This window comes from Meleagris gallopavo, chromosome 6 (genome assembly GCF_905368555.1).
Source record: "Meleagris gallopavo chromosome 6, MGAL_WU_HG_1.1, whole genome shotgun sequence".
NCBI classification, from domain to species: Eukaryota; Metazoa; Chordata; class Aves; order Galliformes; family Phasianidae; genus Meleagris; species Meleagris gallopavo.
Window position 1 is genome coordinate 20090150 of NC_139409.1, and position 14467 is coordinate 20104616.

At 39.9% G+C, this 14467-nt stretch overlaps 1 protein-coding gene across 3 annotated transcripts in view; it reads left to right on the forward strand.

The window, feature by feature from the left end:
* Nucleotides 1–6462: 6462 nt before the first annotated feature.
* Nucleotides 6463–14467, forward strand: part of MINDY3 (MINDY lysine 48 deubiquitinase 3) — a 47544-nt gene continuing 39539 nt past the window's right edge. Inside the window, exons 1-3 of one of the 3 annotated variants that reach the window (XM_085227348.1) lie at nucleotides 6463–6731; nucleotides 13289–13368; nucleotides 13905–13962. In XM_085227348.1, coding sequence (XP_085083474.1) covers nucleotides 6491–6731; nucleotides 13289–13368; nucleotides 13905–13962 — 379 coding nt within the window. In that variant the 5' untranslated portion in view covers nucleotides 6463–6490. The other 2 variants (XM_085227349.1, XM_085227350.1) reach the window with 2 other exon arrangements.

The following is a 14467-nucleotide window of genomic DNA, read 5'->3' on the forward strand; positions in this document are numbered from 1 at the left end:
CAAGGGTTCTGCTCATTACAAACACAATGCTCTCTGAAACTCAAAAGAAACAGTCAGGATTTTAATTTGGTTTGTCAATGTAGCAACTTACACAAACATGGTAACACTGAGAGGTACAAGATTTAGAATATACATTCTCATCATTAATTGCTTGAAATGAACATATTTCTTCACTGAAAAATACAAAGCTTGTTGACGTTTTTTGCCACATTAAGCTATACATCAATTTTTCTTTTCAGCATTGTGAAAAAGGAGTCCAACCAAAAATGTGCCTCTTTCATCATGTGCTTCTCTATAGTACAAACTTGCTTTCACAGCTCCTGACAAGCTCCTGGGTTTTGCCTTCAACTGCACTGCTCCAGAATGAAGCTTTCAAAGGCAGAGTAGAAGAAAGCTGCCCAAGGATTGTTCTGTACATAGCTGGTGCCACTGAAAGAACATGCTAACAATTATAAAATTGGTGAGGCTATAACAGAAAGTAAAAGATTTCGAAACTTGCACACACATTCTTCATGTAACACTAAGTTTTGCAAAATGCATTGCAAGAATGTACCATATATTAAACTACAGAACAGGCTCTGACACTACCAGTTTTGTACAAATTAATAACAAGCACCTCAACCATTTCTAGTGACTCAAGATGTTTGAATATCAAATTGTCCATTCTGTACTTTACAGACAACCATGTTAGTTGGTATTCTTAACTATCCTGCTGATTATTTATTTCTTAACAATGGTGCTAGTAATAGTCTACTAGTCTACTAGACTGAAAGAGCAGGCTTTCCCTTAGCCTTATTTTTAAAGAGTTCACACTTTTTAAAAAGAAAACTGGGCTTAAATTTTCCATACTTTTAGACAGCTTTGCAGTAATGACATTTTAAACCTCAGGCAAGTTTTTGCCTTGCTGTAAAGTAGAATAACCAGAATATTTCATAGTTTAAGATAGTTTTGATCCCTTACAAATGTTCTGGACCTACAATGATTAACAATCAAATAGCAGAAACTATTTAACTGAAACAACAGATTTTTGTTCTGATTAAATATATTTTTCAAAGTGCTTTATCTAATATTCTTTAATAAAAATGCTATTTAATCTAAAAAATGCGGTTTAAACTTTACAGAACATTATTCAAAGAGAGATGTATGTATCTACATTACATATATGTATTTCAAATGTATTACAGTGCACACATAAATACAACCATTAATATAAAGTAACAAACAGAAGTTTGGAGCTGGAGATTAAGAATGGAATCTACAGTTGAGAAATATGGCTTAACATTTAATTCCTTTGAATTTTGCTAGAAGTCTGCCGACACACCTAATTATATGAAAAGGACTACATGATCTTAAGCATAAATCTTCACAAAAACACACAAAAACACTTGTAATTGTGTGTCTAATTTGCACAGGCAATTACTCTCCTTTCACACAGTCACCACTACTTTGATTGCTCTGACTACATGTCCAAATTGGAGGAAAAATGCAAGCACAGTTGCACAGTTTCTGCCTCAGTGATTGCAAGTCATTAGTTTCTTCTCATCTGAAAGGTGGATTTAGCAATACAGAACATACTGGATACAAATGAACAAATGTGGCTGCAGGGATCTAAATCTCCTGAGTATTAAACTCTCTTACATTGTACTGAAAACAAAGTATGCCAAGTATTGAATATTAGGGATGGACGACAGATGTAAACACAGGAGTAGAGAACTACATAACAGCCGTCCTAAGCTGTAACAGCTAACATATGATGGGAGGATTACAGCAGTCACATGTTCTGGGAATATAATAATGATGATGGTAGTTGATAATCGTTGCCAAGATGCTAAGGAGTAGTGCTGGACATAAGACTATGGAAAGATTAGGAGAAGAGTGAGTACATACGATTTGCAGGGCAAGTGCACGAGGCAGTAAGAATGGCATGAGAAACATCCAAATGAGAAAAGACTGAACAGGTCACTAACGCCTGATGGACAGGTAGACACTGAAATGCAGACTGGTTGCATAGCAAATCAAATGTAAGACCACAATAAGAACTTTTCCAAATCTTTTCAAATATCTAAATATATTTTAAAGGGGCAGAAGAGAAGTAAAAAAAAAAGAAAAAGAAAAAAAGAAAAAAATATCATTAAGATGCTCAGATGTTTCTGAAAGTGATTGTTATACCAAACAAAAAGAAAAGTGATTTCCTACCAAAAAAAAAAAAAAAAAAAAAAAAAAGGAAACTTCTTTCCATTGAATGGCTAAATTTCAAGGAAAACCTCTCCTGGTACTTGCAGTTATGGTTCCTAACATATGGACTGTGAATCATTCAAAGTATTTTATCTCAATAATAGATTACATTAACTAACAGAGAAGTGTAGTTTTGAGGATAAACTCCTGTTCACTATTCAGTTTTTAACTAATAAACAATGTGTCTCTGAGGATAGGTTCTTAATTCATCTAGACATTTTCAGATCATAACCATCTCACAAAGCTATGATGCCTAGGTAAAGATGCCTATCGATTGTGTCTTAGAATGACAGGGGAGTCTTAATTCTTCCGGTATTAAAGAAAGAAAAGCAGAAGCAAACAAAAATGTCAGCATAATTTTGTACGGGCAGAAACGTAAGGGGAAAAAAAAAGTGTTTTCTGTGTTCAGGAATAAAAGTTGTCAGTAAAAATGCCAACAGTATGTAAAGCAGTGACAAGTCATAGTTGTTGTGGGAAACCATAAATTTGAAATCCTTCACTTTATGTGTTCCAAAGCAGATGTTCAGCTGCTATAAATCAGCAAAGCTCCCTGACCCTTAATTTCTTAACCACAGGACTATGCCACAGGCTTTTTAAACTGAATTTATTTAAACTATATAGCCTTATTCTAGATATTCAAAGAGCTACATTACCCTCTAGTGGGCAAAGAATTTTGTTCATAGAAACAAGAGTTAATTGGAACAACTTGAAGCAAGCATGATTGCAGTCTTTAAAATGTCAATGCTGAGTGCATGATTCACCCATATAGAGCCTAACTAATAAGCTAAGCAAAGGATATAATGATGAATACAATCCTATGATTTATTTTGGTGTAATAAAATTGTGTAAAGAGGAAGTAGGAACTGGTCTCAATAAGTAAGAATACATAGTCTGATGAAAGAAAAGATCCATCTTAAATTAATTTTTTAATTTACAGTAAGTTACTCATGAGCTCCCTTTCCCTACAGTTCTTCGTGAGTTGGGTGCTTTTCCCAGCACTGGCCAGCATCTCCACATTCACTGATGTTCACAAATGATGTTTCCCAATAGGGACTTTAGTCTTTGCATTTTTCTTTACATTTTCTTAAAATGTGTTGTAAAAAATACACTGAAGTAAACCAAAAAGGACTGCACAGATGGAGTGTGTGTGCTCATGTTCTTTATTACCTCCTTTTGTGGAGAAATGTTCTAAGATGCTGCATAACGAAATTAAAAGAACCAACTTAAAGCAAGTGAGTTTATTAGAGCACAGAAGGGTGAGAATGGTAGCTGCTACGTTTCAAAAGTAAAACAAAACAAAAAGCCACAGGAAAACACCAAACAAGCATACAGAAGGCACTAACAGCATCTGACAAAGAAAAAATAAGTGAATATTCAAAAGGCAAAATACGTATCTCTCACCACAAAAGCAACCACAAGGTGGCAGCCCAACAGTTAAAAGGAGAAATTAAAAAGAGGAAAACCACTAATAGAAACTATTGGGAAAAAACAAAAGTAGATTACAGCTGTGCACCCAGGATACGTGCAAGTAATGCTGTAGAGCAGTTAGTCTAAATCTTTCTTGATTTGCATACTTCTACACATATTTAAAGTGGTAATACAGAGAAGCTTGCTGTTATCTTCCACAAACTCCTAAGTATACAGTATGGCTGCATGGTTCATCCCAGACTCTCCTGAAACAATATTAAATACATCAGTTTCAGAAGTTTAGAAAATAGGATTTCCATGCATTAGTGTGCTGTTCTGCACACTTTCCATTCACAGTTTAGTTCCCAGTTCACATACATTATTTCTAAAATACAGAAGATAGTTTGCCCCTTATTGAAGAAAGCCAGCAAACTGAAAAAAGCACAAGTCCTGTTACATTCTAATTCCAAAATGTCAGACTTCTGGTTCAATGCTTTTCTCCAAATACCCTTTTTCATTCCTCCTCTTGGAATACTCAAAACTTTAAAGATGATCAGTGAGAGATTAAGTCATAATTTACTACAACTGTGGCCCCATTTGCGTGTAGCCAGTGCTGCTTGCAACAATGACTATGTGGTTTGCCTTTTACCCTTTGTATTACTGAAACTAATGACTTCAGTGATATTTCCAAAATAATTTCCTAATGCTTTTTCTAACCACTGTGTGGCAGATTGTAGCCTCATTCCCAGATTCATTAATTTGTCTACATCAAACTCCATGTGTTGTACTGACAACCAAATCACATCAAAATGGGTTAAATTGCTTTCCATCTTGTTTCTCATTACTTTGTTTTCATCTGTATAGTGAGTAAGTCTGAACAGAAGTTTTCTCATGTAAGTATTCAAACTACATGGAGCAAATTAATAGAATCAGATGTAATCAACAGCGAACAGCCAGTGAGACATTTTAAAAGTGATATTCTTATATAACATGAAGCACAGGTTATATGACGTTATTGTGACTCTACAGGAGTATTAGCTGCTAGTTTGCCTACTGGTCTATAATAACAGATGTATGATTGGTAAGCAGGCTGCCACTCTATGACGAGAAAGTAAATCTGTTGCACTTAGGGTTTTTTGGTGCTGCTGCATAGTAGCATCACCTAGCTCCATCCCTACAGCAGTGACTATTGTCTAGCTGTACGCTCAGCAGCCTGCTAAATCTTGCAGTTCTTTCTTCTCATAAAGACTGCCCATCAGTGAACAGTATATAGTTGGTTGATGCTTGTAACACTGCTCCATTTTGAAATGCTTCTATCAACCTCCTGCTCATGGGATGCTTACATTTTCAAGCCTACTACACCTACTATACTCAAAGTATTAAATCCACAAGTAAATTTTTATTTTACTTTATTGCACATCATTGAAGCAAAACTTTTAAATCTAAAGAACACTCATAATATGTATGGAATCTGATTTTTGTTTTGATACTTTTAAATTCAATTAAATTCCACTTGCTTAGAGCTGCGCTTTCTTTATGCAAAAAAATCTCAATGTGGACATTTTAAGCATTATTTACGTAAAATCCAAAATCAATACTGTTAATCAATACTGAAGGAAAGAGATGGCTTTTCAGTAACTCAGGAAATACTTATTTGTGCGCGCACTGAAAAATGCTTAACCATGAGAAGTACAATCACACCATCTTCTGATCAATCTGTGGTACTACATATGAGAAAGCTCACAAACCAGCACTGGCTGTTCTCACTGTTAACTCAGCATGACTGCATATGTAACAGTCTCAATAAACATTCAATCTTTGTAAAGGTAATAATTGTATGATGAGTAAAAATAGATGGGCACAATATTCCACATCAATTTCCAGATAAAGAATTTTGAGCGGAACATAAATTACAGTTTTATCTAGAAAGACTTCATGTTGAAATGTTTTGTTTTCTTTTCCTACAGAAGACACCTTTAAGCCAGCTAAAAAAGCAAGCTCTCTCAATATGTTGGTGATACAACTGAGTTCCCTGACTGTCTTGATATACACCAGCCACATTAAAGATGAGAGCTCTTCACGCTGAGTACTGTCTGCCTCATACTAAACCTTAAAAGGCTCTGTTATGTAGTGCAACTGCCCTCGCTGTTGCTGCTCCATTGCTCACAATTTGAAATAAAGCATCTAGGACAGGTCATAAGCAGCAGCAAAAACTAAAAGGGAGCACATGCAGCATCAGGGCCAAAGACCAGAATTACAGAATTGTTGGAGTTGGAAAGAATCTCTGGAGATGTCCTAACCCAATGCTCTGCTAAAGCAGGTTCCTTACAATAAGTTACACACAAGAGCATCCAGGTGGGTTTTTAATATATCCAGAGAAGGAAATTCCACAGCTTTTCTGGGCAGTGGTGTGGGGCCCTTGGGAAAATGATGCAGTTTCTTTTCCTCATGTTCATATGCAACACTCCACGTTTTTGCCCATCGCCCCTTGTGCTGTCACTGGGCACTGCTGAAAAGAGCCTGGCTCCACCCACTCGCTTCCCGCTCTGAAGATATTTATATGCCTTGAAAGCCCAGAAGCCGAGAGAGGGTTGAGGTCACTTCTCCCAGGTAGCTGTGACAGGATGAGAGGCAGTGGCCTTCCGTCGTGCGAGGGGAGGTTCAGGTTGGAAGTTCTCAGCGCGGTGAGGCGCTGGCACGGGCTGCCCGGGGATGTGCTGGGATCACAGACCCTGTGGCCGTTTGAGAAACGAGTAGATGTGCCTAAAGGACATGGTGCTGATGGGGTGACGATTGGACTAGGACCTTCTATAGGACCTTAGAAGCCTTTTCCAAGCGTGACGATTGTATGATAGCATTCTGTGGTTCTGTACAGGTACTGCTGTCGCACTGGGGCTGCTCACGACGCGAAGCACTTGCAGTGGGACACCATTTGGCTTCACCTTTATATACTCCCCAAAAAACCCACACACTGTGCCGTGCCTTCACAGACTGCCGTCCCACTGCCGACCGCATCAGAGAACCTCGGCCGAGCCCTCCTTACGCTGCGCGAGCACCGCGCGCCACACGGGAAGCGGAAGTGCCAGCCGGTGAGTACGAAAAGAGGCTGCGGCGCCTGCGCAGCTCCGCCAGGAGCCCGGCGCGGCCCGGCCCGGCGCGGCCCCTCCCCTGCGCAGGGGCAGCGGCTGCCGTAGCCGCCTCCTCCGTCGGCCCCGCCTCGCCCTCTCGGCCCCGGGGGCCGCCGCCGCCGCCCCGTCATGTCCGAGGTGGGCCAGGAGCTCGTGCACCTGGTGTGGGGCAAGAAAGCCGGGCCCCGCGGGCTGGCCGACACCATATTCTGCCGTTGGGCGCAAGGTAGCTGCGTGCGCGGTGTCCCGCGTTCCCCTCCACCCGGCCCGGGCCCCTCGGGGCCTCCACCGGGCTCGGCCCGCCTCGCGGCTCCCACCTGTGGGGCGGGGCGGCGCCGCCCTCTGCCTCTGCGTGCGTCCCCGCGTGCGTGCCGCGGGCACTGTGGCCCTGTTTGGGAGCGCGGGACTGCGTGCGGGCACCTTCCCGCCACGCGCGGCGTGGAGCTCTCGGGAAAATGATGCAGCAGTTTCGGTTCTAAGTAATTGGGGTGGCTTTTTGTTTGTTTGTTTTGCTTTTTGCAGCTTGGTCGTCTTTTGCCTCGAATTTGAATAGGAAAGGAAATGTATTTCTTGCATGTCTCTCAAGGGTATCTTATTTCATTATCTTCCATAGCTTGTGGAAGCAGGAGTGCTGCGGTGCCTTTCGTTACTCCAAGAACAGGGTGGTCACAAACGGCCTTTTCTAAAGCAGGACAGGCGTGGGTCAGAAGATACGGATGTTTGTAAACGGGTTCTTTGGCAGCTGGAGCACGTGCATGGTACCGAGATGGCGAAGGGTCTGGAGAGGAAGACATAAGGAGCGGCTGAGGTCCCTGGGTTTGCTCAGCCCAGAGCACGGGAGCTGAGGGGAGGCCTCATGGCGGCTGCAGCTCCTCACATGGTGCGGAGGGCAGCGCTGAGCTCTGCTCTGTGTGACAGCGACAGGGACCGAGGGAACGGCATGGAGCTGCGTCAGGGGAGGTCACCTTGGGTATCAGGGAGAGGTTCTTCAGTGGATAGTAGTGAGGCACTGGAACAGGCTGTCCAGGGAGTGGTTGTGATGCCAGGCAGAGTTGAAGAAGCATCTGAGCAATGCACTCGGGGTGTGGGCTGGTTCTTGGATGGTCCTGTGTGGGGCCAAAGAGTTTGACTCAGTGATCCTTACGGGTCTCTTCTGACTTATGATATTCTGTGATCTCTGGGAGGTGGCCAGAAACAAGGCAGGAATAGTGGGCCATAGGGTATTTGTAGTGTGATTTTCTTTTTTTTTTTATGTGTAAATTACACATGAATCCTGTGCATGACTTCTTCTTGATGGGGATTTTTTGGTATTGTATGAAACCTACAGTTATAAGGAATAATAAAGAAACTTACTGATAGAAATGACACACAAGATGTCAGTCTGTGTCCCTGTCCTGTCTTAAAAGAAAATAGCCTTCTCTGTAATATATTATGGGAGCAGATCGACTGATGCATGGCCAGTTAGCAGAACTGAACTGACTGAAGTGGATATGCAGTTTGAAATTAGTGATGATTCGAGAATTAGAAGTAATTCTCTCTCCATGCTGCATTGGCAACTTTAAATACCTTCTTTTGATTCCAGAACTTGTAAACATGAAATTGTGAAGCTGTTGATTGTTTTTTTTTATTTGTGTGGGGTTTTTTTTGTTTTGTTTTGTTTTCCGCTCCAGGAAAAATCTTTCTGCATGATTGCAGCAGAATTTGTAGTTTGAACCCAGGGAATTTCATTTATCAGAGTCCTCCAAGGGCTTGCTTGGTCTGCACTTCACTGTTTCCTGATATAGATATAGTGACTGGGGGAAGGTAGTAGGAGGGCTGAACCTAAGGAAACATACCTGTGTTAGGAATGCTTTCTTTCCTTGATCCAGGATATAGATTCCATTCATAAAGTTCCTCTGCAGATCAGCCCTGAGGTGTGCTGCGTCTGTGCTATGCAGCTGTTAGTGTCTGGCAGGTTTGAGTGCAATGTCATTTTGGAATTACCTAAACTGTTTTCTCACTGGTGTTTGGAAAGACATGAATCAATCTTTTCATAAGAGTTGCTTAACTTCAAAAGCATAGCATGAATTAATATTATTATTGACATATATATGTGTAACGTACAGCATAGAGAGATCTGTTTCCTTCCAGTTTTCTTGTCTCCCCTTCCCCTTTTCTTTCTAGGTTTCCTTTTTTGGATCTCTTTTGTTCAGTCTAGTATGTTTAAATACCACAAGATTGGCTTTTATTGCATCCTTGGTTGAGGAGCCACATCCTGCAATATTGCTTATAAGTCTCTGGAACTTTAGTACTGCTGGACAATGAGCAAATCAGGGATTCCAGAGAAATGTATTTTTACCAGACAAGCAGATACATTTTTTTAGAAGGAAGGATACGCTTGCCTCTCGTTAAGTCTGAAGTAGAGCTAGCAATTTGAAGAGTGTTCATTTGAATTTAAGTTAATTTGTAATTCATTTGGATGATCAGAGAAGAGTAGTGACTGTTATTTATGTACTTTTTTAATAGCTTAATAACTAAGCTTTATGAAATATCAGCGTTTTTCTGTTTCCTGTCTCATTGAGTTCCATGCTACTTAATGCAAACAGTTAATCGGAAAGAAAAGAAATATATTTTTCTTATTATTTGCAGTTAAGGTGCAAGACAAATGTTAGCATACATACAGGTGGAAGTGTTTGTAGCTTTTGTCCCACCTCTACTTGTTCCTACTGTCTGCTCTAAGTACTCTCTCTTTACATTCTTTGGTGAAACTATTTTTGAAGTTGCTGTTTTACCAATGCTGTCAAACTTAAGAAAGTATGACTTGGCCCCTGGCTTTTGAGTTATGATCTGTGGAATGCTTCTGAGAGCTCTGTGAAATCAGCCAAAGCTCCTGTGTAATTGAGATGGGTCTGCGCTGACAGAAGCTGCACAACAGACTGAACAGTGGGTTCCTGCTTCACAGAAATTATCACTCATTTGATTCAGGACCAAACAAATCAGTTTTGTTTTTTTTTTTCTTGAAATTTGACAGACCAGGCCTTCTGTCAACCTCCTATCTATCCACTATTATATATGCAGCGTATATCCAGTGTTATAGACTTTGTTGCTAGTTTCTGTGCTACATTTAGTGAATTTCATTTTGTACCAACATGGTGAAATCTGCTATACCATGGAAATTGCTGCTTTGAAAAGAAGGCTTTGGGGGGGGGGGGGGGAAATATTTGTTTATTAGTTTATTTAGAGGAATTGTCATTATCTGTAAATAACACCCCCTCAGTGTTGTTAAACTGGAAGAGCAATAGAGGATATCACTCACTGCCCAAAATGGGATGTGAACATGTAAATAAAGTTAATGATAAGATTATATTCTCTGGCTAACAGGCATGGTGGTTGTGGCTGATGTAGTTGAGATGAAGTAGAGCAATAAGAATGTGAAATGTCCATAACACAGTTATGTAAATAGTGAAACCTAAATCTCTTTTCTGCTGCTTGGGTCCAAAGAGGAAAATTGGATAATATGCTGTCCTTACCTTAAGAAAGGCTGTAGTAGTATCAAGATACCTCTCCTGATAAGGGTGACAGGCTTAATGAAAGCTCTGAGCAGTGTACACATTTGTTGAAATTCTGAAGTTTCACAGAGCTGTATTTTTGACAGATATGAACAGGAGGAGGCAGGTTGGAACCTTACTTTGTTTTCTAGCAGGTGGTTGCCCAGTGCAATCAGCAGCCTGCCATTTAATTGGGGTAATTTCCTCAAATCCTTCCAGAACATCCTGACCTCTTAAGTAGAGTTGTTTGGGTTTTTTATGGTAGCAGGTAATTAAGCTGTACATTTGTTAGGCGAAATGTGTGCAAAAGAATTGAGAACTAAATATAAGAAGTATGAGCGTTGGTAAATGTCAGATCTGGGGAAAATGAGAAAAGTAAAACTTTGGTCAGTAGTGAACAAAGTATATGAAGACAAATTACAAATAACATAGACGCTGTATCTGAAAATATCAGTGACAGCAATTAAAAACAGGAGTCTGAATGTACTCCACACAGACAAAAGGATAAAGCAGAAGAACAGTGGTGGTGGAAAAAGAGATCAGTGGAGCAGTTGATAAAGTTGTAACTGGCATGCAAGGCAAATGACACTGGTGTGATTGATGTAATATGATAACACTACTTATGGATAAAAGACAGGTAGATGGTAGGGGAACAAAGGGGTTAAATCAGCTGCATTATTTTACCTTTGTGGTTTTTTCTTGAGTGAAAGGAGCCGTGTGATGGAAATAATTTGTTGAGATTGAGAATTAGTAGAAATTAGGACAGACTGGAGATGCTGGTCTTACCTGGTAGCTTAGAAGATGGCCAGACCATTCCTGTGGATCATTGCAAGAGTGTGGGGGCAATGAGTTTTTATGGAGATTGCTCAAGATGTGGTTATTTTGGGGAGGGGGGGAGGGGGGAAAGGAAAGGAGATGTGATTGCAGGCTGTGGTAGTTTTGAAGCCAGAAGGACTTCAGTGCTGATGTCTGAAATGCTACCTGAGCTGACTTCAGATTTCACAGACATTTTAAGAAGGAAAACAGCACCTTTGGTTTGTTTGGTTTCAGTGGGTTGGTTTTGTTTTTTTTTTTTCTTGCTACATCATGACATTTATTGAGCAAAAAGCAGTGATTAGCTGAAAAGAAAATACTGCTTTAGGTATTGCATGTAATTTTGCTGTGGTTGTGTTCTGTCAAGTTGTGGATAGTATTAGTTTTGCATCATCTTTCCTGAATTTCACTGTGGTGAATCTCACTGGATTTTCTTTTTTTAGGAGGCAGTTTTGTAAAACAGGGCAGGGTGAGCTGAGACAGTTCGTGCTTTCTCTAAGAAACTGGAAAAATATGAAACAAGGTCAAGATTTCTAAGCGTGGTTTAGTAGTACCACATCCAAGTACGTTGTTCTACCGCGGTGGCTAAATCATTAAAATAACTAAAAAAAAATGTTGCTGCAGTGTGCTTAGCTGGCATGCAATAATGCTTCAAAGCAGAAAGAAACACGTTTTAGTACAGATAAGTGTGCACAAACTAATTCAGATAGTTGAAATGATGGTAATGTTTCTTTTTAGGGCATGTGAACAGTGGAATGAATTCATACTAGTGCAAATTTTGAAATGTGGAAAGCAGTTTCATTGCTAAATTCAGTGATGCTGGATCTGAGGCATGACAGGCATCTGAGGTTTGGATATAAAACACATCGTACTGTACATGGTTCAGAAAAGCTAGAGTCTTGCAGTCAGATACAGGGGAAAGCGCACTATTTAACAACTACAGCTGTACTGTACACCTTACAGGTTTTTTCACACTAGTGTTGAACAAGTATCATTTCTGTGATGAAAGCTGCCCTCAGACGTGCACAGTGCTCTCTGGTGCTGTTTGGCATGATGTGGCTCTTGTGCAGTAGCACAGAAGTCTGCACCAGGAGATCCGTTGCCCTCGTTCAGACTTGCACCCAGAAGTTGGGGGTGCTTCCATCTGATACAGCAGGATGTAATGGTGCAGAACCGGGGAAAGGAGAAACTGTGGGAAAGATGTGTTGAATATTCCACTGAGACTGACACTGCAAGGAAGTATGCATGTGTATTTTCCTTTTTTTCCTGTCTCCACTTGCTTGCATTAGTTAGTTGCTGGCTGTAGTTGCATGGTTTCTAGATTACGTGAACATTACTTTAGCACTGTCTTACTGGCACTTAAAAAATAATGTGAAATGCCACTCACTGTAAGTTGTTATGCATCAGCTTCATTGAGTTAATTGTCCGTCTGCATGCTTTTACCTTAGAAGTGCAAACAGTGAATTAGCATGTCTTGAAGAGAAGTTTAAGAACAAAGTGATAGCAAATAATTCTGCAGTATTGGTTCCAGCATTTGCCCTATTACGTGACTGTAAAAATAATTGTGCTTGTAAAGATGAAGAAGAGAAAATAGGTGGCCTTGCGTTTTGTTTAGTACAGTGTCTGTACTGTGAAATGCCACTGCTAAGATGCTTGCTTTGGTGGTTATAAGTGAATATTTGAGTTAATCATCATATTTCAGCCTCATTAGGCAGCACTTCATATGATGCTCTTCATAGGGAATGAAAATGTACTATGTGTGCTCAGTAATGCTCAAAAGGTGATTTTAAAAAACATTTTTTTTACATATTTGAGACAAAATATTTTAAATTATAAACACAGTTTAAATGATTTCTAAGAAATATTAAAAACTATGGTTGAGATATTCAGCTACACACTCTAATAGTCTTACTGTTTAAAAAAATAACACTCTAGCTGTTAGCTCTTTATGTCCGTTATTTCTTTGCTGAGATAATTAATTTCTCCACTTACCTGTTTCTTTTTGTTTCAGATAATTTAACCACATTCTGCTGCATGACTGGGGCAGAGGGAGATTTTGGGGACTCATTTAATCTTTTAAAAACAAACAAAACAAATGTCTTTTCTATTAGGGGACAATGATACTTAAACACACTTGCTTATGTATTTCACTAAATACTGTCTGTTTCCATTTGACAGGATTTGTCTTTAGTGAATCTGAATCAACTGCTTTAGAGCAATTTGAAGGTGGCCCTTGTGCAGTGATTGCACCTGTGCAGGTAAGATGTATTTATTACAGCAAGGATTTAAGATTAACAAGTCCAAATTTTCCTCTTTTCAGAGCATATGTAGAACAAAAGTACAGAAATTGTTGCAATAGATTACTAATTATTGTATCGGTTTTCTTTAATCTGTTGCACAGATTTTAGTTTGCGATGGTTAAATCAGCAATTTGTAAATACTGAGGGGATTTTTGATCTCTGAGTGACTCGGTACTCCTCCTCAGTTACGTATTGCAAAATTTTGCGTCCGTTACTGCAGTCCTGTGAGCCTGGAGGTGTTTGTTTAAATACTCTGAAGTGTGCTGTATTCAGTGTTACTGAGATCGAACCTCATATTTTCAGGTACCTTTGTGGTTACACTGAGTGGGAAAAATCAGTAAACAGTGCAGGCTTAGGGTTAGGCTTAGGGTGCCTTACTGAAGGACAAAAAAGCTTGAAACTAATAACATGCAGAAGTACTTTGGTATAGAGCTTGTAGTGAAATGTAAAATTTGTTTGTATGTTAATCATTATTTGATGCTTTGATATCAAAGGCGTTCCTCTTGAAGAGGCTTTTTACCAGTGAAAAGTCTACTTGGAGAGACTGTCCAGGTACTGAGACTGCTTTTTCTTTTATTTTATGAAAAAAGAAAAAAAGACATAGTATGTGTGCTACGTAGAATGATGGTATGGTTTGGGGTGGAAGGAGCGCAGAGATCACCTAGTACACTCTCCTGCCATGGGCAGGGATACCTTTTGCTTGATCAGGTTGTTCAGAGCCCAATCCAGTCTTTCTGTGACGGGGCATCTACTGCTTCTCTAGGTTACCTAGTCAGGTGCCTCACTGTCATCACTGTAAAATATTTCTTCCTTATATATCATGTAAATTTACCGTCTTAAAGTTTAAAAACCGTTGTCCTTGATTCTGTTATTACAGACCCTGGTAGGAAAGAAAAAAAAAAAAAAAAAAGTTTCTCTCTCTTGCAAGCTCTCTTTGTATAACAAAAGGCTGTAATGTTTTGCCAAAGCCTTGCTGTCTTTGTGCTAAACAACCCAAAGTCTTTCTGAATTCCTGTTTGTGAAGTCCAAGTCAGACCACAGCGCTCGTGTGTTTTAG